Source organism: Acipenser ruthenus, chromosome 7, assembly GCF_902713425.1.
Source record: "Acipenser ruthenus chromosome 7, fAciRut3.2 maternal haplotype, whole genome shotgun sequence".
NCBI lineage: Eukaryota > Metazoa > Chordata > Actinopteri > Acipenseriformes > Acipenseridae > Acipenser > Acipenser ruthenus.
The window spans coordinates 45,007,491-45,031,888 of NC_081195.1; the positions used below are offsets into that span (position 1 = coordinate 45,007,491).

The 24,398-nt window shown below is 38.5% G+C and overlaps 2 protein-coding genes across 2 annotated transcripts in view; one reads left to right on the forward strand and one right to left on the reverse strand.

Moving 5' to 3' along the window:
* Position 1: 1 nt before the first annotated feature.
* LOC117414584 (mucin-3A-like) lies at positions 2 to 10,590 on the reverse strand. The gene is made up of 5 exons (XM_059027075.1): positions 9,887 to 10,590; positions 5,972 to 6,201; positions 4,419 to 5,746; positions 2,027 to 3,964; positions 2 to 1,635 (listed from the first exon to the last, which is right to left on the reverse strand). Exons 1-5 carry the CDS (start codon positions 10,160 to 10,162, stop codon positions 458 to 460), a joined length of 4,950 nt encoding a protein of 1,649 aa, XP_058883058.1. The 5' UTR covers positions 10,163 to 10,590; the 3' UTR covers positions 2 to 457.
* Positions 10,591 to 18,143: 7,553 nt separating this feature from the next.
* Positions 18,144 to 24,398, forward strand: part of LOC117415087 (inositol 1,4,5-trisphosphate receptor type 2-like) — a 113,167-nt gene continuing 106,912 nt past the window's right edge. The window contains exon 1 of the mRNA XM_034025028.3: positions 18,144 to 18,568. Coding sequence (XP_033880919.3) covers positions 18,477 to 18,568 — 92 coding nt within the window. The 5' untranslated portion in view covers positions 18,144 to 18,476. The remainder of the gene's footprint in view (positions 18,569 to 24,398) is intronic.

Genomic DNA, 24,398 nt, shown 5'->3' on the forward strand with positions numbered 1-24,398 from the left:
ATTTAATCACATTATATTCAGTTTATTATAGTCAATGTCCTACTAGAAGTGTAATAATACAAGGTACAATTTTATGCTTATCACTATACACAAGATAATATTCCTCTTTTCCATGATCCACTTGATGTACTACAAATAGCCATGTGTGTAGTGTAGAGCTCAATTTGATCACATTATTTATTGTAATTGTTTAATGTCCTTTTTGTTAAAAAAAAAAATATATATATATACAGTATATATATATAGATTAAGAATAAATAATCTAGTCGTAACAATACATTTCACCTCTACCAGTAAGGCTATATTACACAATGTATACATTTCATCTCCTTTTACATTTTGTATTTATTTATTTGTAGTCTTACATTTTGTTTTATTCAAAAGATACAAGCCTGTCATGAGTTATCAGAATAATAATTGTCTCTAAAAGTCACTGCTTCCAATACAATGCTGTTGATTAGATTTTATTATAAGGCCTTTGTGTCTGTGCTTTAACAATACTGGAACTGAGCTCATAGGGAGGTGGCAATTGGTACTTTGGAGGAGAGTGAGTGGGCAAGTTGTCTCTTTGGTAGAGCATGTTGGGAATAATGTTATTATGAGATAATGGTATCCTCTGAGGCTGACACCGAGTTACCCATAGTTGAGGTGGTGGTGGTGATGGTGGAGGAACATCCTGATGAAACAATGGTGGCTTCCTTGGCCTTAAGGTGTCTAACTCTAGGTGACCAGCTGCTCTGTCATTCTGGAACAAAAGTGACTCTGAAGGAAGAATCTTTTCATATTTTCTACAAGAGCGATAAATTGTAACTGCGAGAACCACTACCAGGAATAAAAACAGAATAATAAGCAAAACAATCATTGTAGTGACTATCCAGTAATATTTGTCAGATTTAAAAAAGCTAGCGGTTGTAGTAGCTGTGGGAGCCAGATCAGAATCCAAAATGCAAACTCCTCCATAAGTAACATTGTCCACTGTTGTGATCCTGAATTCTGGGAGCATGGCTTCAACAAACCCTGGATTCACATTGCCATCAGGCGTCTTCATTTTGACTAGGACTGCCAGGATTTTGTTCTTTTGACACTGATGCTGTGCTTTGTTAGTTGCGAAGCACAAGGTGGAATTGTACCATGATACAACTGTTGACCCAGGCCTGAGGGTGGAGACAGAGATGTGTTTACTGCTCGTGCCATTGAAATATTCAGCCATTTTATCCACAAATCGTTCAATCCTCTGTCTGTCTTTGATGAAGGAGTTGTAGCTATTTTTAGTCCTAACAGTGTACAGGTGACACGGATCAGTGTTGGCAAACCTGAGTTCAATCATAAACGTTTGCTGAATGGAATATCCGCCTGAATCCATGGCAGTGAGAATAAACGTCTGAGGCGAGTACTGAAGGTCTGTCTCCAGAGGGTACCCTTGTATAATCTGCTGAGTTTGGTCCAGTCTTACCCATGACTCTGGACCGGAGGGAGAGCTATCCGCCGCAGCCATCGCTAAAATTAGGTTTGTGGTGTTCCCATCTTCTCTATCTGAAAATGTGTTGGATGGTATGGTGTATTGAAACGGGAAACCAATGGTGGCAAAAAGGACATCGATGGGGTGGATAACAGTTGGAGAGGTGTTTTCAATAGCTGAAATGATAAATAATATTTTAATTTAAACAAATATATATATATTTCTACCATTGTAAAATGCTACAACTAAGAAGTTTCAAAGTAAAAAAAAAAAAAAAACACCATTATTTTTAGTATTTTAGTATTTTACAGACATAGTATATTGCACACTAGACAGTTCTATAGAAATACATATTTCTTTTTTGTGTTTGTTTTTAGGATGAAAATGTGCCCCAGACAATGGTGAAAACAGATCTAAATCGGGACTAATTTTCAACATTTGCTGCATTGACATGGATTTTCATGGTGCTTGACTTTTATACATGAATTCCTTTGTGTTTCTAACTGGGGTTTCTTTTGTGTGTTTTTTTTGTTATGGGGTGGAAAGAATGGGATATTATTATTATACCTGTTTTGCTTGCTTGTAGAGAAGGCCTTCCAGCTGTAGACCAAAATTCCAGTGATGTGCTGAAACTTCTGCTGTCTTTTCCCAGATGTGCAGTTGTTGATGAGACTGGATACACGTGGCTTGTAGTGTTCATTTTAGTTGTCCAGAGTGTCAGAAAGGAAAAAGAACTGGTGAACATATAGGAGGCAGGTTTACTAGGTTCTAATAACTGTTGTAAAGAGCTAGACAAAGTCAAATATGGGAAGTAAAGTGTGGCAGTCATTTTATTACTTGAGGTGGCAAAAAAAACTGTGCTAGTGGGAGAAACCACAGCATACTTGGTTTCTGGAAGAGAGACTGTTGTGTAGCGGGTGAGAGGGACTGTATCGCCTGGGGTGTTATATAATAAAGTTGTAGATGTGAAACGATGTGTGCTAGTTGGTTGTTGAATATGTGGAGCTGTAAAATATAACACTGAAGAAGAGAACTGCTCTCTAACTGAGGGTGAGGGATGGAGGAAAGACACTGTACTGGTAGAAAAGCTGTGGGTTTCTGCTGTTGAAGAGACTTCCGATGTAAAGTGATATGATGTGAAGAGAGCATCAATAGGAATTGCAGTGGAATGTTCTGCAGGCAGGGGAGTAGAACTGTGGATATCTACTTTATATGTCAGTGTTGGAGCAGGTCCCATAGAGATGGTATGTGTTTTAGGGCTAGACTGTTGAATAAGGGAGTTTTCATCATCCAGTCTGGTGGTTTTCTTATCTGGAGATATTAATGATGATGCACCAGGAGAGACAAAGGGGATGAATGATGTTAAATACTCTGATAGCATTAACATATTCAATGATGACTCCATAGGCAGTGTGGCCAAAATGCTAGGGATTAATGAATCTTTAAATGGTAATACAGAAATGTTAGACACAGGAATTGATGGCTCCAAACTATGCTTCTGTGGTACAGAAAGAGTAGAAAACGAGGTGTGTCCAAGTTCCCCCTCAAAAGAACGGGTTGGAGTGATGGGACCCAGCATGGTTAGTTGGTCTGTTTCTTCTACAGTGGAATACAATGAATCCTGTATCTGTTGAGATAAAGTGTTTAAAGGCATCTGAGTGTAAGAAGGCTGTAGTTCATCCTGGCTTTTGGAAAACAAAGGACGATGGGAAAACAGTATTGTTGTTGGAAACACATCAAGAGAGAGCAATGAAGATAGCTGTGGGGGTGGTTCAAAGGTTGAATGACTAGATTGGAACAAATCTTCTTTGACTGATGGAATGGTGAGTGTCTGAGAGACTGACAGGACAAAGTCTATAAATGAGACAGTTTGGATTGTATCTGGCTTGAAGGCAGGTGTTTCTGATTTACCAGTAGGTGGCACTATTTTAGTCAGAGCTGTTAAAGAGACTGTGGGTTCCGGGAACAGAAGCTCACTGAAACTTACGGCAGGGAAAAGCAAAGAAAGATACTGGGTGGATAATAATACTGAAGAGGAGACTTTGTGTGGGGATAACGCCGTGGTGGAAGCAATATAGTACAAATCTGTTTCTGTAGCAGTTTTAAAAATTAAAACTTTGCTGACCTCTTCTGATGAAAGTGAAGAGCTTTTCGTCACAGAGCTTTTAAATTGTGAAGAAGGAATGGCTGGGATAATACTGCCAAAGGCACTGGAGTATGTCATGCTTCCGGAAATGTCATCCAACAGTGGCTCTGTGGAAACCACTGCCATATTTATTGTGCTAAATATTTTAACACTCTGAGGGAAGAGTGCACTAATATAAGAGACCTGCAGACTACTGTGTTCCGGTGGCTGAGAAGCAGTGGTAGAAGCTGCTGACGTGGGTGTTGTAGCAAATGAGAATGAAGTGAAAGGAAACATTGAGGTGTCAAAGTGTGTGCTTGCAGTCTTCTCCTGGTCATCCATCAATAGGCTCAGATGGATGGACAGGTCTGTCATGAAACCTAGTTGATATAAAAGGATGAAACAAACTATCATTGTGAGACACAATAAAAACCTTGTCTATCTGTCTATCTAGCTAGCTAGATAGCTAGCTCACTATTAGTTTAGCTTTCTGCACAGCTGAAATTAATACTTTTCTAATCATGAAACCTTTTGTGTACATCAAAAAATAGCATATATATAGTTTGAAAGGAGGTATAACAAAAATCTTTTCTTTTATGTACACAAAAGGTTTAAATGATTAAAAACATTTATTTCAAAACATTTTCAGACAAAAGCCTTTCTTCAGCTGTCTTGAAAGAAAAGTAAACACAGTGCAGTAAAATTTTCAAGAATTATGTGGATGATGTCATGAGTATACCAGAATAGACATTTCATGTTTTTCATTATATATATTATTAAAAAAACAAATGTAGAGTAAATTATCCGGGTTTATAAAAGATGAAATGTCCTTACCATCAGTGTCTGCTTCTTGCTGTGACTGGAATGGTGTAAATGGCACTCCTGTAGCATTCTTCAGCAGGACTGCAGTCCTACCAACACTCTCTAAGACATTCTGAACAGTAAGGGCAAGGGACGGAGTGTACATGCTTGTAGTATAGAGTGAACTCTTTGTCAGTGTAAGTAAAACACTATCAGAGGAACTCGAATGAAAAACATCGGACTGCAGGCTTGGCTGTAATTTTACTGATGTTTTACTGAGAAGCAAAGACACTGTTGGGCTCATTGGCTTAGTTGGAACAGAATGTTCTTTAAACACACTGGCAACGTCATCTTTGAAATCATCTGAAACACTGCTTTGCATATTTATTGCCTGTCTAGTAACCAACACTGTAGGAAAAATGTGTGTCAGTGACCTTATTTCTGACAAAAGCTGAGGAGAGAACGTTGGCATCTGACTAGGCATTACGAACCTTGACATTTCAGAAGAGCGCATTGGTTGGTAGGTGCGGATAGGTTGTGAAGTCACAAAGTTCTGGGAAACTAAATTACTAACAAAAGTTTGTTCATGTAATGGGAAGCTTGGAAAGATGAAAGAGGATATATGAAAACTGTGTGTTTCTGAAAGCCAGGAAAATGCTAAAGAGTATTGGTCTCTATCCAACACTGTCATTGTTTCTGATGTCATGTGTTTAATAGTTTCCAGTGGTATTGCTGTTAAAGTTCTGCTTGTAATTAAAGACCTTGGTAAATTACTTTCAACAAAAATGCTCTTTGTTACTAGTGAGTATAATGTTGGGTGCCTGGATATAGCAAGTGGGTCTGTGTAAGAGTAAATAGGTGCCTTTGAAATTAATGTTGAAAAATAGGTTGGTATAACAAGGGTCATGGCTGGAGTTGGAGTGGCATTCAATTGCCGACGCCTCCTTTTATTATGTTGGGTTCCTTCCTCTCCCCTCCTGAAAATACGCCAGCCTATCATTCGAAATCCCAGCAGGTGGGAAAGGTGACCAGAGTCCCTGCTGTACTTTAGAATATGAACCATCTCAGGAAGCATTCCAAAAGGTTCGCAGCCTACTGGCCAATAGATTTCCACCCCCTGCCCAGGAATGAAGCTCTTGTTACTAGTGTCTTCTGCCAAAAGGGTGCTATTCTCAAGCTGAAGCTGTGAAGCATCCCTTAAAGAGTGTAGCGTGATGGAGAAAGGATCCACATGGAGGTAGTCTGCCATAGCAGAAACAAGGCTCAAGCGCTGGTGAGCATTCAGAGAGAAAGCATTTGTCTGGAGGACAATATCAGCATAAGTGACACTTTCATCTTCTGGACAACCATGATTGTTGATGCTGTGGGCAAAAGAATCATTTTTTAAACTTATTTCTTAGCTCATTTAGCTAATTTGTACTTTATATCTGCTGCCATAAATATTGCTATTGTGTGGGTATATCTGTCTACATTATGTGTAAATAAAGCAATTTACATGGTTAAATATTGTGCTTTGGTAAATATCTTGAAGATGCTGAGTGTTTTAAAATAAAATGTATTAAAAACCTAAGGTAAAAAGTTCTTACACATTTTGCTTTGATGATTTTAGGCCTTTGAAATTCTGAGTGTCGTTGAGAATGTGTAGATAGAAATGAATTTTCGGAAGATGCATATCTTGCAGGCAGCTCCCCACAGCAGCTACACTCAGGGTGTATTCACCAGCATCTTCACTCACAGGCAGTCCCTGAAGGGTATTTGTTTTTGGGTTGTAGTCCAACCATTTGGGCAAATATGCTGTGTCACCAGCTAGAGAGACCTGTTGAATAATACAGAAAATAGGTTAACCACCCAGCTGCCACACCCGTCATTTCCACGTGGAACGCTATCATGTCAAAATTTGTCAAGCACGGCAGAACGCCGTGGACAGAGTTTTAAGTGTCTGCAAAGCAGCACACAATATCTCGTTCTGCAGTAATCCCAATGACATAATATGGTCTGTAAAACAGTGTAGTTCGGTTTTTTTTATGGTAGATGGCAGCATTGCCTAAGATAGAAAAAATAGACACTGCATTATCACCACATCCCATGTCAACAACGCAGATTTTTTTATTATTATTAATATTTATTTATTTAGTTAGTTAGTTAGTTAGTTAGTTAGTTATTTTTCTCGATTGATACTACAAACTGTGTTGCGAAAACCGTGCCAGGAATGGTACTGGTCAAAACGAGCTGTATATCATACATACACCAATGTTTGCTAAAGTAATGAGTAGAAACCGATTTATTCTGCTCATGAAATACCTGCACTTACAGGTACTGATGTATGCAACAGCAATACGCTCACAGTGCGTATTGCTATTGTATCTGGATCATTCTACAGAAAGGGGACAAATTGGGGTTCCAAAAAATTGAGAAATTGGTGTGATATGTTTTTAGTGAAACAACCAAAATTAAATAAGAAAACATCTTAACTGCATATAACATAACTCAGCCGAGCTGAAATTGTAATGTATTTCTTTTAAATTTTTGTTCAAAAATGTTTTAGCACATAAATCTACCGTAACACAACTAAAAACTGCTGTATAAAGAGAAATATACACTGAGTGTACAAAACATTAGGAACACCTTCCTAATATTGAGTTGCACCCCCTTTTGCCCTCAGAACAACCTCAATTCGTCGGGGCATGGACTCTACAAGGTGTCGAAAGCGTTCCACAGGGATGCTGGCCCATGTTGACTCCAATGCTTCCCACAGTTGTGTCAAGTTGGCTGGTAGTAGATCGCTACTCCGAATAGCTCGTTCCATCTCATCCCACAGATGCTCAATTGGATTGAGATCTGGCGACTAGGCAGGCCATTGCAGTAAGCTGAATTCACTGGCATGTTTGTGGAACCATTCCTGGACAATCGTAGCCTTGTGGCATGAGGCATTATCCTGCTGAAAAAATCCTTTAGCAGATGGATACACTGCTGCCATGAAGGGATGCACCTGATTGGCGATGATGTTCAGATATCCTGTGGCATTCAAACGTTTCTCCACTTTTATCAAGGGGCCCAATGTGTGCCATGAAAACACACCCCACACCATCACACCACCACCACCAGCCTGCAATGTTGACACACGGCATGATGGATGCATGTACTCATGTGGTTTTCTCCATACCCTAATCCTCCCATCAGCGTGAAACAGCAGGAACCGAGATTCATCAGACCAGCCAATGTTTTTCCAATCCTCCAGTGTCCAGTGTTTTCGTTCCTTAGCCCACTGCAACTGCAGTTTCTTGTGTTTTGCTGAAAGAAGTGGAAGTCTGTTAGACCGTCGGATGCCATACCCCATTCGTGTCAAGGTACAATGAGTTGTGGATTCTTTTATGGGTCTTTCGGCACCAATGTTGTACTGGACTGTCAGTTGACTAACTGTAGCCCGTCTGTTGCTCTGCACAATTCGTGTCAGCCTCCTTTGGTCTCTTTTATCAATGAGCTGTTTTCGACCACTGGCCTGTCGTTGGCTGGATGTCCTTTGGGTGGTGGACCATCCTTGATACACACAGGAAACTGCTGAGCGTGAAAAACCCAGCAGCGTTGCAGTTCTTGACACACTCAAACTGGCGCGCCTGGCACCTACTACCATACCCTGGTCAAAGGCACTTAAATCTTTTGTCTTGCCCATTTACCCTCTGAATGGCACACATACAGTACACAATCCATGTCTCAATTGTGTCAAGGCTTAAAATTCTTCTTTAACCTGTCTCCCCTTCATCTACACTGATTGAAGTGGATTTAACAGGTCACATCAATAAGGGATCATAGCTTTCACCTGGATTCACCTTGTCAGTCTATTTCATGGAAAGAGCAGGTGTTCCTAATGTTTTGTACACTCAGTGTATATAAAATTGATTAGACATTATACAACTACACATTAGTGAAATATTAATTTAATTTTTCAAAACTTTGATTTTCATATTTATTGACTAATACAATTAGTCAATAAATTAGTTTATGGGACTTTTATCAGGTTTTGTACTGATATCTTTTATTAAAAAATATGTTAGCAATGATTAAAAGTATACCAAACTCTTTTATTTTTTTTAAATATTAGCCCTTTAACCCATTGCTAATATAACTTTCACTCCTGCCAATGCTGCTGCAGTTTTATTCACTAAAATAACTATTGTTACGGTAATGACATTACAGTTACGATAATGACACTTAAAGATTTAAACACATATTTAAAATAAATATGTAAAGAAATAAACCATGTATAATTACACTACACAGATTCCAATATAGGTTTTATTGTAAATCATAAAACTTTAAAACACACTGGGGCTGATGTAAGGATAGGCGTAGTGCAATCAATTGCGGATGCAAAATCCTAATTGCCTAGCAGCCAGGCAATTATTTTGCACTGTGGCCTATGTAAACTTGAGCAATGCAAATGACTTAACACGCACAAATAATGAGCATATGTCAGAGGAAGGGCAGCAAAGTCATCTTGGCACACGGAAAAGAAAAGAAAAGCTTTTGTTGTTGTGTCGTACGACACATTCGCTTGTCGCATCGTGTCCGGTGTGTAGAGGCCTTTACTCTAAACAAAAGTGTAACTACAGAAAAGCATTAGGATATGCGCTGCCTGGCCCTTTATTGTGTGCATTTCTACCCTATTGGACTTGGTGGGGTTGAGGCCTTGATTGACCATTTCACCTTACATAACCCTTTACAGTTCTGGTCACCCCGCTACAAAAAGTATATTGCTGCTCTAGAAAGAGTGCAAAGAAGAGCGACCAGAATTATTCCTGGTTTAAAAGGCATGTCTTATGCAGACAGGCTAAAATAATTTAATTTATTCAGTCTTGAAGAAAAAAGACTACACGGCGATCTGATTCAAGCAGTCAAAATTCTAAAAGGTATTGACAATGTCGACCCAGGAGAATTTTTCGAACTGAAAAAAGAAACGAGGACCAGGGGTCACAAATGGAGATTAGATAAAGGGGCATTCAAAACAGAAAATAAGAGGCACTTTTTTTACACAGATAATTGTGGGAGTCTGGAACCATCTCCCCAGTAATGTTGTTGAAGGTGACACCCTGGGATCCTTCAAGAAGCTGCTTGATGAGATTCTGGGATCAATAAGCTACTAATAACCAAACGAGCAGGATGGGCCGAATGATCTCCTCTCATTTGTAACCTTTCTTAAGTTCTTACTGATTAAATATCTTGCCATTGCTAATTATAGCAAAATATTTATATTATATATTAATTATTACTCATAGGCAAATATTTCAATCAAAAGGCACAACAGCCATTACCATGCTCAATCAAGAAACCCACTCGATAGAGTTAACTGAATTTTAAATAAATAAATAAATAAATAAATAAATAAATAATATAAGTTTAGATAAGTTTTTTTTTTCTTTAGCTGCCATTTGTCCACTTTGTACTTCTGTAGATAACCAAAAACTGTCAGCAAACAAACAAAATAGAAAAAGACAGCTGCTTACCTTATACTCTTTGACAGGTCCACTGAAGGCAAGCAGTGGAATAGGAAAGTAAAACATCTTCCCAGCGTTGAAAACCTTGTCAGGAATGCCGCGGAACTCTCTGATGTTGTTGCAGACATGTTGATCTGTAGTAGCTTGGCTGCTGGACATGAAGCAGTTGAAAGACACTGACCCCATGAGTGTCAGCAGCAACACAGGGAAATGGACTGGAGCCATCGATGTCCTCCCAGAGGATGTAAAGTATCCAGAGACAGAGCACCTGCACCAGGCTGGCATTCCTTACACCGACGGCTAGATAGGCAGTTGTACAATACCTTAACCCCCCAGAAAACTGACAGCATTCTTTCTTAAATTTACATTTGTGACATATGGATACTAAAGGAAAATATCACTGGAAATGCTCAGAAAGGTAAACCTACTTAAATACACAGGCTCTAGACAAGCTAATAAATTGTAATAAAAAACCTTCTTCATTTACAGATTGCACATTACGAATATTTTGTTGAAAGCTAAAATGCCTAATTGAAAGCAGCAGTCTAGCAAGCAAGCACTTCACCAGAATGACAGAGATAATGTGAATAGGGTTGTAATCCATGATTAAACTGTGGAGAATGTATTACTGAAAAAGTAATATATGCAGTTCTGGTATAAAACATGTTTGTTTTAACATCCCCTTGTCTTTGTTCACCACGATCCTACCTGTGTCTTTGTGTCTTCTGTCATCTGGGTTATGCGTTGCTAAGAAACCAAATGCTATGGGGCCTTTTAAAGGTAACTGTGACAAACAACCCTCAGGCTTTAATGCAGTCTGGCAGTCAAATGTATTAAATGCTATACATTTGATATGTTAACATCTGTTTTTGCCATGATGAATTTATTTTAATGGTCTTGTAATTACATTTATCAAAAGTGTAGCATCAGTATTAATCAATATTATCTCAGCTTAGCAATTGGTGGTTAAACCCTTACAATAATTTACCTTTGAACTGATACACCCAGGAACCTGTATTTTATAGAACAATAATAAACTGTAGCGGACTGCATCTGTTATGCTGTTTGCTTCCAGGTGAAACATGATTTGTCTGCCTCAAAGGTACAGTAACCTGCAAAGCAAGACAGTTCATCTAAAAATACACTGCATTTTTTTTTCCATCTGGACATTGGATATACAGAGATTGTGATGTCCTTGCAAATCATTTACACACATGGCCGTTTATAACATTGTTAGCAGTCATCTTGGCTTCAAATTTGTCCATCACAGAGTTGGGGTTTACAGTAAGCTTGTCAAAAGGACAGAGTTTACTGTATACTGTACAACTTTCGCCCTTGAGATGGTGCTATAAATTTTGGTACATAGAAGTCTATGTAGTTCAGATATGCAGCATGTGCCAAACTGTGCAGCTTCTCTACACTCAACTATAAAAGCATGTTTAAGCTTAGCTAATCTTTGGCAGCTATTGAAACACTTCCTTTCCCCATCTCCAAATGCACTGATAGAACGTTTGCCAGAAAATGAAAATGTATCCAGTGCTGCTAAAAAGTCTCTGTGAATGATAGATTAGATTTAAAGTGCAAGATCATTTACTTTGCAACCCACATTAATGTGCCTGGTGACAGCACTGCAGGTTCCTGGCTGATACTTCCACATTGAGCTTATAAAGCAGGAAATGATTCACCTATGATTCACCATACTTAGGTGGCAGTACATGTATAATTGTATGAAGGGAGGCTCTATAATTCCATGAATCTAAATCACAAGTTGCGGCTTGTTAAATTAATCTGGAACGGAATACAAACCTAGGGCTATAATGGTGAATACATTATTTAAAAAAAAAAAAAGAAAAATCTCTGAAGCCCGTGACAAATGTTTCTGCTCCTTAACCTTTAAGTCCAATATTTTTCTTATGCTTTATAAGGAGTTGTTAATGGGGTGCCCCTTGCATGAGTGGTTCATTTGTATTCTGTTATAGCTGCATTTAAAAGCTGCACTTCCCTGTGAAAAGTCAGTTTTAGTCAAGGTGGGCATGTCTGAAAGAGGGCTGGCTGACAGATGGTAAAAACTTCTATACCTTATAAAAGCTTACCATGGTACGTTTGCACTGTAGGCTTTACAGTGCTTACCTACGCTTTGCAATGCTTCCAATATGCTTTATTACACTTTGCTATGCAGTGCGCTTGAGTGCTTAAAATGGACAAATACAGAAGATTCTAAACTCTTGGTAATTAAAAGGACAAATGCTGCTCTACTTGGAATCTGTTTTGCTGAGTTGTTCCATGAGGAAAATAAAGGGCTTGCAAGAAACAACAAAATCACCTTCATAGTGCAAAATGGGGCATTTCTTATTTTACTTGCTGGCATGTTATCCTAACCTTTTGGAGAGATTGATACGACACATTTCAACAAAATGTCATTTTTCTCATTGATATCTACCAAATTTGAATAGGATTAACTCAAATTATCTCTGTACACAGTACTACACTATTTCTTTACAGTTTAAATATTAATACCTCCCTTTTTACTAATCTACAAATAGAACAGTGGTAATAGACTTCCCCTCTCATTTAAGAAGTTGAAAACTATGTTATCACTCTGCTGTGCTGCAATGTTCACGGTACATTAACACATAGCTTTTAGATTTATGAGATGCCTGCGCAGTTTCCCACATATTGTGTAGAAACAATTAACAATAAATAAGGGTGTAGAAACGAATGACAGGCAAACTAGCTTGATAAAAAATAACTGACTAAATCAAGAAAATGCAATTAAATCTCTGAAAGAAAGCTGACCGATGTAAATTATAGGGGAAAAAAGTATCAGGGGTCAGTACCATGACAAAGTAGGCTACCATGATCTCTATCTTAAGAGTGTGGAATAAAACATTGTATCAAATGCCTGTATACAGTAACATTACAATCAGATTAGCAGTTCCCTTTCAAGTATGGAATGTAACCAGTACTGTATGGGTATTTACCTTTCTCGTTTTGGCTTTGGCTAAAAATACAAGTCATTTAATATTATTTAGTCTTGTGTGTGGTACTGATTGAGTGGTTTTGCCAGTGACTTGTACAGATGGACATTCCTGTACGTTGCCACCCGCGGTGACTGTGAACCGGTGGACCCATACCAATACTAGTACTGAGGTCACCAACCCGCTCCGCTCCCGACTAGGTACCATACCGTTACCGAACCGGGACCGAGGTTACCCGGTGCCGTTCCAGACCGTATCCGTACCGACCCGGTATAAAGTCACCAAAGCAGTACCGAACTGACCCAGTAGCGTCCCGGTACTGACCGCATTCCAACCCGCTACCGTATCCATACTGACCCAGTGTTAAAGTCACCGAACCGGTACCGAACTGACCCGGTGCTGAAGTCACCAAACTGGTACTGAACCGATCCGGTAACGTCCTGCTTCCGACATGGCACCGACCTGGTGTTACAGTCACCGAACTGGTACCAACCTGGTCCTACACGGTGCTAAAATCACTGAACCGGTACCGTGCCGGCTTGGTGTCAACCAGTTTCCGAACCAGTACTGACCTATCTGGTTCCAGTCCGCTACCAACCGGTTCTCAAGTCATCGGTTCAGTACCAAACCGGTCTCGTTCAGTCTTGACCCGCCCGGTCAATATCTTTAAGATTGAGGCAGCAACTGTACAACGGTATACTGTACACTGCATTGCTTGCTTCTTGCATCATGCCTAGGTTTTATCCCTGTGAGAATGAAAGGCCAGTCTGCCTATTGAGGACAAGCACATCAGATGCTCTTCCTGTCTGGAGCCAGAGCATGCCAATTTAGCACTTGCTAATCGCAGCTTCTGTGAGTTTTGTGCAAGCGCACACTTGAGAAGCGGCTATCCTGCAGCTCTACAGAGCACTCTTCCTCCATTACTCCTGCTCAGCGCTCTTCGCTATCACCCTCTGCTAGAGCAGTGACTGCGTCCTCACCCCAGGGCTCTGTGCAAAGGGAGAGTGGACAACGCACCTGGGAAAGTAGCCCAGGCAGAAGGCTGTCCTTACAATCTTCCTTATCCTCCTCTGCTTCTCCTTCTCCTCCCCCGAGGAGGCCCCTTGGGGGCTATGAGAGCAGATTAGCCACATGATGACATACTGTCTCTGAAGACGTGGAGTCTGACAGCACATCCCCTGCAGTTACACTCTCCCTGTCAGTAGAGCTTCTGCCGCTGATCAAGAGTGCCACTGCAATTTTGAACTACATAGACTTCTATGTACCAAAAGGCAGTCCATATTTGATGATGTGCCTACCATCTCTCCCGTGTCCACCCACAGTGCACCCGGATTTTCTTTTTGAAATCCATTTTTCTTGGGATCATCCAGCAACAGCTTCTGCTGTTTCCCGGCCAATGGACGCCTTATATAGGTACATAATGCGGAAAAGCTGGGTCTGGCCCAATTTCAGCCGGTGGAGGCTTCTATTGCAGCCTTGGTCCAGGTGCCTAATTTAGCGCTTGGACCAATTTAACCACAGGTTAACAAGAACCTGCTCAGTGTGTCTAAACTCAACGAGGCAGGTTGTGGGTAGGAACCTGGCTGTGCTGGTAGCTGCTTTCCCAGTCACATGTACCTGATGGGAACAAGGCACCGCTGTTAGGCACAGTCTGCTGCACCCACTGCCAGAGGTGATGTTCAGAACAGGCTTTGATAGGTTCCACCGCCCTGCGCAGAGACAGAAGGCTCAGGCCAAGCCACAGGCTAAGCAGCAGCCCTAGGAATTTGCAAGCCGCTTTGATATATCTTATTCAGGTTCCAGGTCTCTACAAGGTAAATACCCATACGGTAATGGTTACATTTATATTTCAGGGAACCAGGGCTATGATAATAACCTAACTTTTTAATAAATTATAGTGCCCTACATTTTCAAGGTGCTGACAATAAAAACATAAAATAGTACAATGGATTCTTCAATAGGTTTTCCAAGTGAACAAGATAATGTAAATGTGTGTTATTAATTACTGCCTAATTACTGGGAGGTTTTTTTCACATTTTTTTAAGACTGTGGGAGCCTTATAAGAATGATTTTACCAACAATATTTTCTTTACAATTTACTTAGCACACAAGCATTCAGTTAAAAACATGTAGAAAGCAGCTAAAAAACAACACTAAATACATGCACATCTTGATAATTATTTATTTTTTTTTTTTTTTTACGGTTCTATGCTTCAGTAATGTTATATTACTGAGGTGACCTAAGAGGTTTTACCTGTGCAATCCAGGAGACCCGTATAGCTAGTAGTTCACAAACCCTTTACACAATGTAAGCAAGCAGAACCACTGTCACAAAACTGTGCATTCGTTCATCGATCTTGTGTTATGATCTTGCAAACAGGGTGACAAGGTAAGTAAGGACACATTTATAAATAACTCTAGAAATCTATAGAAATAATAAAGACAAAAAGGAAAGTACAGTGCACACTGCAAATGAAAGATGACTCATGCAAAGCAGATGTTATCTTTATTACCACAAACCCAAAAGCTTGCATGCTGACTGCTCATTAATGGCCATTACAAATAGACAGATTAAACTCAAAAGGACTGTAGTTAAAAAGTTTAGATAAGAGAAGATTTTTAAAAGATCTTGTTTTTATAAAAAAGTAATATTGTGTGTGTGTGTATTCACTAGGATCAAACTGTAATTTAAACTAACATGTGCCAAATTTAAATTGCACACTATGAAAACACAAGATGACTTTAGTAATAATAACATGACTGTTTTTTTGCATTGCGTTGTTTATCGTCCTGTCTGTCACACACACGTTTGGATTTGCTTTGTTAATAGAAATGTGATAGTTTTCTAGGCAGTATCATTTTTAATTAATGATGTGCAGAATGCCTTTGAAACATGTATTTATTTTGGAGGGAATTGATTAGAGTCGACCATGTTTGAATGTCTCCTAAGTTATCAGGGCCAGTTGGACAGGGCTCTGTAACATGGCAGCAGTCACACAGGATATCATAGCTATATTTCTTTCTGCAAGGCTTCATTTCTTTTCCAATGAGGGTGGGTATTACTAAGATGACAATTCCTCTATTCAGTGCTCCAGAAAGGGGCCAAGGTATGGTTCCACATCTGTGTGCTTCAAACAAACAAAATTTTCAAATGTTCTGTCAATATACACACCTAATAGCACTATTTAATTAGCTCTGCATCTTGACTTTAATTGGCGTTTCCTGGCAACCAGAAACACCATTGTCATCCTGTCTGATTCTCAATGTTTTAATACTAGTTTATCCTGCCTTTTATTAGCCTTCATGCACATACTGCTTGTCCTACCTTTCATTACACTACTGTTTCACTTTTTTTTTTTAACTTGAATGCTACGTTGAAATTGGATTTGTTGTATTTAGTAAAAAGTTACTAAATATAGTACCTTATTATTTTAAAATATAATTTTATAACCACAAGTCCACAGATGCCCTTATCCAGGGCGATTTACAATTGTTACAAGACATCACATTATACATTATTTTTACATACAATTACCCATTTATACAGTGGGGTTTTTACTAGAGCAATCTAGGTAAAGTACCTTGCTCAAAGGCACAACAGGAGTGTCCCCCCCCCCCGGAGACTGAACCCACGACCCTCCGGGCAAGAGTCCAGAGCTTTAACCACTACTCCACATTGCTGCCCTCTTGTCGGGGGTGGGGAGGTAAACACATAAACCCGAGACCTTTCGCACTAAAGCATAGCACCAATACCGCTGTATAAAAAAGCCAGCTCTTGATGTGTGATGCGCCTGCCTGCATTAAATTAAAAAAAAAGAGTGAAAAGGGAGGGCAGAAAAATGTAATTTGCCTAGGGCGGCAAAAAGCCTTGCGCCGGTGTTCTGACAATCTGAGCTACCGCTCAGGATGCGCTACCTACACAAAGTAAGCATGTCCACACAAAATTACTTCCTCCCTCTTCGATACACGCCCATAAATCCGAGCAAACATTTTCGGTAAGTTATAATATTTAGCTTATAACTTTGTACATGTATCAAATAGAGTCAATATTGCTATTAACTAGATAGGAAAGCATGTATGGGTTATCCAACTGGTGTAGCATGAAAAAAGTGCACCCCAGGAGGCTGTGTGGTCCAGTGGTTAAAGAAAAGGGTTTATAACCAGGAGGTCCCCGGTTCAAATCCCATCTCAGCCAGTGACTTATTGTGTGACTCTGAGCAAATCACTTAACCTCCTTGTGCTCCATCTTTCGGGTGAGACGTAATTGTAAGTGACTCTGCAGCTAATGCATAGTTCACACACCCTAGCCTCTGTACGTCGCCTTAAATAAAGGCGTCTGCTAAATAAACAAATAAATAAAATATAAACGAAATAATATACCCCCTCTGATCCACGGTCTTTAACTCATCGCAAAGCATCACCTGATTTATAGTATTAAAAATCCTTTAAAAAAGCATATTTTGTTCAAAAAAATGTATAGATACTATAGACTGCAAGCTTCTCAGGGTATAGTTTACTGCCTTTGAATGAACTTCTGCTATACTGTTTCAATCCGGGTAGCTCAGATTGTTAGAACACTGGCATTGGCTTTACTTTCAACATCATGTAAAACTGCCCTAGTGGACTCTCTTAAGCGACAGCAACATCACAAAATAAGTGATAAACTACCCAAATATAGAATAGGAGACTACAAATCAAAACATTAGAGGGGCCAACATTGGACAATACACGTTTTAAAGCCTTTAAATACTTTTTCTAAATATTGAAACTGTATTTTGATTACATAATTATTTTCTTAACAAAGTAGAACAAGGCATACAAACACACCAACCACATACTGTATGCGTTTGACCAAGCGTTGTATTTGGTACTTGAAACACAAAAATGCAAAAGCATTAACATATTAATACTTTTACACATTTTGGGTCAAGATAACATTGTGTTAGTATGTCACGTTATCATTGAATTGATCATTAAAAAAGCAGCCTTAGAACGTTTTTAATATCCCATACAAAAAAAAAAAAATTAAAAAAAAAAAAAAAAAACATTCTATCGATTTGAATGCTATTGGTTTGATTGACAGATCTATGGTTTGATTGTCAACTAGATCTAAAACACAATTATTACAGACTTTCTCAAATGCCAATTAATCTCCTGTGAATGGTTCTAGAACAAGGGTTCTTCAACTACAGTATATACCTGTACCAATAAACTTTTTTCCCCCCTGAACGGAGCCTCATTCCAAAGCTGCTGCAATCGTTTCCTATATGGTCTGTGATAGGCTCTGTATGTGTAAGACAGGCCAGTCTCCTCCCTGTAGCGAATGTGAAAGAAACAGAACAAATTGCTCTACAGCCTTTTCTGTCACAGGAAGAACTGGGGCATGTTCTTAACTGATAGTGACCAAAAACTTATTGTATCATTTTATTAAAATGATCATATAAAATGCATTTTGGATAGGTTATTTACGTTTGGTAAGCTGCATCTTCGTAGCATTTTGTTTTGGAACAGACTTTGGAACGTTTGTTTATCTGGTTACTTGTTGCTTACTAAATACTAGACTACGAGTGGCAGCGTTTCAGGAATCCAAGAAAGGAGTGATTATAAGAAAATGAGAAAAAATGTCTGAACCGAGGTCCAGTTTTCTTCACATTGGGGATATTGTTTCCCTCTACGCAGAAGGCACAGTCAATGGCTTCATTAGCACTTTGGGGTAAGTATTTGCGGTTCGTTGCTGGCATGCAATAATTTGATCTCATTCTAGTTTGAAATAAAAATTTGCAGGATTAAAAATACAAATACAAAATATATATTTATTAATGTGCAAACCTATGTAAATTAAGCAGGAAGTGTCATATCTGCGTGTTAAAGTAATGGTGTTTATGCACACTACAGCTTGAAGGTAGTTAAGAAAAGTAGGAAGTGATCAGACAGTTCACTAAAAAGGCCCGTGGAATAAGAAGTTTTTATTATTATTATTATTATTATTATTATTATTATTATTATTATTATTTTGTCTATCTCAGATTGTATATTTTAACGTACAGACAGCTGACTGTGATGCAAAATAATAATACAAAAAATATATATATACTGTCAATGTACCGGTAACCGTTCTTTATGTAAAATAACTTTTTTGAATATAGGCAAAACCTGACTGGTGATTACCTCTTTGAGCCTTCAGTTTGGCAGAGTACCATCATAATAGGTATTTTTTATTTGTAACATTGTGACAATGACAGTCAACTGGTCATTAAATATAATTCAGCACCACTGTTGTTTTATTTCAAGTCTAATAATATTTTGATATGGAATGCTGCCACTTTATAGTTTTTACATATGTTCAATAGGGACATCGCATGGTGAAATAATTTAAAATAACAGCACAATATTTTGTAAGACTATTTTTAAGAGTGGCCATCTTCCAGTATAATTCAGCTCTGAATTCCAATTGTCAAAAACCATTTCTAGTTCTCAGATTGACCCACTCTGACCAAGACCCCAATTACTGTACTATGCAGCCAATAGGTGGAATGGAATGTCAAAATAAGTAGTGTATAGTTTCTTGTTATGAAATGGCTTTGATAAATTAAGTGCAGTGATTGGCTTAACAAGATCACATGACCATGCAGTAAGAATTGTCTTACCTCACGGCTATGACATCATAGACCAACTTACTTACCTGATCTATTAATAGTACAACACCTTAATAGTAACAATGATCTAAACAGTGTATCTGTAGGTAAACATGTCAACATACAACTGAAACAGCATTTAAATCACCCAATAATCTTTTTTTTCACCTCTGTAACTAAGAATTATAGAAAAATTGGCAAATGTACTGTGGTATTTAGTCAGAGAACAGAACAAAGAAAACTGGTAAGAGGTAAGCGGTAGCAGTAACACTTTATTCAAAAGGCATCTGAGAAATCACCACGCAAGTCGCACTCAGCATGTAATATGTACAATTAAACTAAATATTGTGAGGGCAGCAGTGTGGAGTAGTGGTTAGGGCTCTGGACTCTTGACCGGAGGGTTGTGGGTTCAATCCCCAGTGGGGACACTGCTGCTGTACCCTTGAGCAAGGTACTTTACCTAGATTGCTCCAGTAAAAACCCAACTGTAAAATGGGTAATTGTATGTAAAATTAATGTGATATCTTGTAACAATTGTAAGTCGCCCTGGATAAGGGCGTCTGCTAAGAAATAAATAATAATAATAATAATAAATATTGCCTTATAAAACTGACTCGTGAGTATGCAATGTTTAAGTTAGACACAACCGGTATATCTCACCACAACCCTCAGTTTCAGAAACATATTTAAAGCAAAATTAAAATCTCTCCTGCTCTCTTCTGACACAGCTGCTGAAAAATGTAACATTATACGGCTAAAGTAAAAGTGTTTAATTGAAGAACATAACCTTTAGTTAGTAAATAATGATAACTTTAGTTGTCAAGCACAGGAAATGCATCATAACAGTTTCCTATACTGACCAGTGTTAGCAAAGTGCTATAGCTTACTGCAGGATCTCTATCAATACAATGTGAAAAACTGCTTGGATGATTATTTTAATCCCACTATTAAAATTAAATTTGAAATTACTGTTCTTATTAAATGGTTGAGCATGTATTTCCGTGCGAAAAACATGACAATGTTTTAATTTAAGACTAGCCAAGACGTAACTTTCTTAAAGCTGTGAGTCCACTTTTCTATATATGGTAGTAATTGATTTAATTAAAAAAATCACTATAAATGCTTGTAAATACAGCAGTGGTCATATATTTGAATGCCTTTGTCTGTATTCAGACACACTTTCCCTTGAGACAGGAGCATAATAAACTGGGTTGGGGTAAAAAGAAGTGCTGGCAATAACATTGTAGAAAGGTTGTATGGTTACAGTGAGAAGCATTGATTCAAAACGAGTGGTAAGGTTTTTGAATTACTAAAGTTCACCCCTGTAGTTGAAATTAACATGATACAGAAGAATCACACCTTTGCCTCTTTTGCGGAGCAGAGGGTTAAGCAGCAGGGGCTCTTGGGAAATGTGCCTCATTTCTATATCTCAGGCCTGCTTGCTCTACCACCCACCTTTCGTAACAGGGATGGCTTTGAGTCTGTATTCATGCTAGTAGAAGCGCTGGCATGTCTTTGCAACAGACCCTTGAGGCAGTTGCTCAGCAAATATGGTTGAATATGGCTCCAGTACTAAGAGGAATACAATAATTGTGATAGTATAAAACAGGAAGCAACTTAGTTGCAGGAGGATACAGTTAATCTATTGCTCTGAATAGTTTCTTGCTCATTTTTATACAATTAAAAAATGTTCTATTTGAAAACTTAGGGCTTAAAATATGTGAACAGGGTAGCAGGGTTTTATCTTTGAAATGTTACATACTGTATCAAAATGACACTTGGTAAGAAGGTCTATATAGACATTATCTTGAGAAAACAGAACAAAGTCTTTTTTTAGTTTTTTCTATATGAAGAAAGAACATGACAGTAAATGCACTGTAGTCCTATACATGTATTTTCACTTAATGTTTTATGAACAAAGAACCCTGTAACCACAGCAATTTGCTGCCAAACTGTGCTGAGAAACACTCCTATGCAAACAATGATGCATAGACAATCTTTTCCATTGAAAGGTTTACCCAGTGATTTGATTTCTTTTTAAATGATAGCACTAGTAACTCTTTATTCAGATGTCTTTGTAGTTACTTTAAAAACCTCCGTAAGAGTATCTTGACTTGTTGTGAAGAAGGGTGTCTTGGGTCACAGGATGTACCTAAACCCTTGTACTGTACCTTTACATGCTGTCTACCAGCAATTCTAGCATATTTTTAGAAGGGGGCTCTGGTTCTATAGTTGCCATGGCATGCCTTTAAATATGCCACAGCACCAATGTAGTTTGTGAAAATGTGAGACATATTAAAAGTCATTTTAAAGTGAACTTCCTTGTGTGATAATAGGCATCTCTGCAGATATAAAAGCATTACCCATTATTAATTGCCCATTTCCCATTCATGCCCTTTGCTTTGCACTGTAGATGCATTTAGCAGAAGCTCCAACTTCATGTGTTGAGTAATGAACATGAGAACTGTAAGATCGTGGCTGTAGTGTGCATGCAAACACTAAAAATACAATCTATCATTTAACGCTGTATGAATGAATCCTGGTTATGCTCTTTATTCAACCACAAGCTTTATTGGAATGAAAGTGGTGTCCGTTGTCTTTATTGATACACAATAAGGTAGTCCAGGTTAGTGTGGCAGAGTGTTTAATTGTGGCCTGCAGGGCTGGCTAGTGGCTCTTTAGTTGTAACTCTTGTTTTTGTATAGTTGCTAGTTTTTCTGTACCAATGTAAATATAACTTATCTATTACAGAATGCAAAACATATGTGACCCAGCCACCTGTAGATTATGCAGGAAAGGTGTAAAGCATGCAGGTTTTCTGTAATTCACTAACTCCGGGTGTCCGACTGCCTTGCAGATACCCTTATTAGTTTGCTGTTCTGCTTTAGAAAAGGGAATCTAGCTTATGGCTTTGTGTACCTATCTATCATGTAAATTCCCAAGCTTATGTGTCACTTGTCTGAATGAAATGCTGGTAGTGTTTTCAGAATTTCTACTACAAGGACTCCTGATAAATGTCTGCATTGTTTGGGTGATGTTGAGCATACAGAAGATAGGTCTGGGTGTTTGGTTTGGGGGGTTGGGGTTGGGGGATTTTGGTTTGGGGGTTGGGGTTGGGGTTAGGGTTGGGGGTGGGGGTGGGGGTGGGGGTGGGGGGTTTGGGAGTTTGGTTTGGGGATTGTGGTTGGGGGTTGGGGGTTGGGTGTTGGGGGTGGGGGGTTGGGAGTAGCACAGTGGCAAATCCTTCAGCGCACATTGTGCATGTGGCTGTGAACATTCTGCAGCCCTGGTACAGTAGTCTTTCTATAATTCTCTTTATGTAGTTCTCATTTTAATACTTATATTTGATATGTCTTTAACTGGAAACAGAAAGTTTTCCAAGCTCCGTTGTTGACAAGTGTTTGTTTTCAGTCAACTCAATTGATCTGTTTTCATTCAGGCTATTACTCACATGTCAACAAAGCTTGTAATCAGCAGACCTGATTTAAACGAATGCTTATTCACATGTAAGATCTCTGCCTATTTTAAGTGCAGAGTCTGCTTAAGGAATTAATAACTATGTTCTTTCATACTTGCTAGCTTTGGATAAATATGAATAATAGGTGATTTTAACACTAAATGCCACAAATAATGTTGAGTGGTTTATTGTAGAATTTAGAAGGTATTTGGAATACCTCTGACTTCACTACACTTAAAATCAAATCAATGCTATTATAATCCAGTACTTGATTAAAAGAAAATACCTTAACTGTTTACTTTCATTAGTTTTTTCTCGGTTACCAAACTATATCTAGTCATTTATGCTTTGTACTTTATGATCTGATTGGCTGTAAAGGTCGTGGTGGTGGTTTGTAATGTCAAACAATCCTGATCCCTCACGACAATGGTGCATGGCCTAAAGAATGTAACTGATGTAATTATCTCTAAAACACACAAAGTTCCACCCTGTCCAAAAGACATTCAAGCAATAAAACAGGTTCCTCAGAATGTGGATTTACATTTTCTTGAATGTCCCCTTAATACACAGTTTGTGGCCTGGTCTTTGTGCAATGTGCCTGCTTGCCATATTATGTATAGGAACCAAATCTTCAAGAATTGGTTCTTTTTTGAAAATCCTTTTTGAACCCTTTCCTTATTGGAGATCCCTGCATGGCATTTCCATAATAAAGGATGGTGCTATGGGGCACATTTCTTCTTAGAGCTGTTTACTCTTACTATTATTTTGCTGAGCTGCCTTTTATCACCAAATAATCGAGCTATAATTAGACAACTTCGAGGTCATAAACTGTACTGTGTGTACAGCCATGGAGGGTGTTGATTTTCAACTAAATAGCTGTTAGAACGTTACCCTGGGGGGATAATGAGTTAGTTTTGACCTTCTTGTCTTCTAGTGTAAGGCCTACCTGTTAACCTTGTTATAAGTTAGTAGGTCGTGTGTAGTGTTTCTCTTATTGTATAGATGTCATCTCGTGCCGCTTGGGCAAGAGGACCGTGAAGCGAAGATGAGCAGTTCTAGCCATATAGCTATACAGTACAAGACACTCTACACATGACATATTAAGCTATTATAAATCACACAAATGAAGACTTGGGAATAGTTTAAAAATTAGAAAATATTTTTATTTTTGAGACATATACCCCCCACCCCCCACCCCCCCCAAAAAAATCAACATATCATGGTGAGACTGTTGTATTTATTAAAAACACAACTGCAGCTGGAGAAACATGTTTTGTTTTTTTTTAAAGTTTGTAGTGATTTCGATAATATTTTTTTGGAAAAACTAGTGTGAAATTCATACAAATTAAGAAAGAGAATTTAATAGGATAATCCATTTTACAAAAGATACCAGGTATGTGTTTTTTTATTTAATTAAAAAAATATGTTTTAAACATTTTAATTCGTTCAGA

Coding starts and splice junctions, on each gene's coding strand:
- LOC117414584 (XM_059027075.1), bottom strand. CDS start 10,162: ATGCCAGCCTGGTGCAGGTGCTCTGTCTCTGGATACTTTACATCCTCT. Junction 6,202..9,886: donor GACCTGTCAAAGAGTATAAG/GTAAGCAGCTGT, acceptor ATTATTCAACAG/GTCTCTCTAGCTGGTGACAC. Junction 3,965..4,418: donor GCAAGAAGCAGACACTGATG/GTAAGGACATTT, acceptor TATATCAACTAG/GTTTCATGACAGACCTGTCC.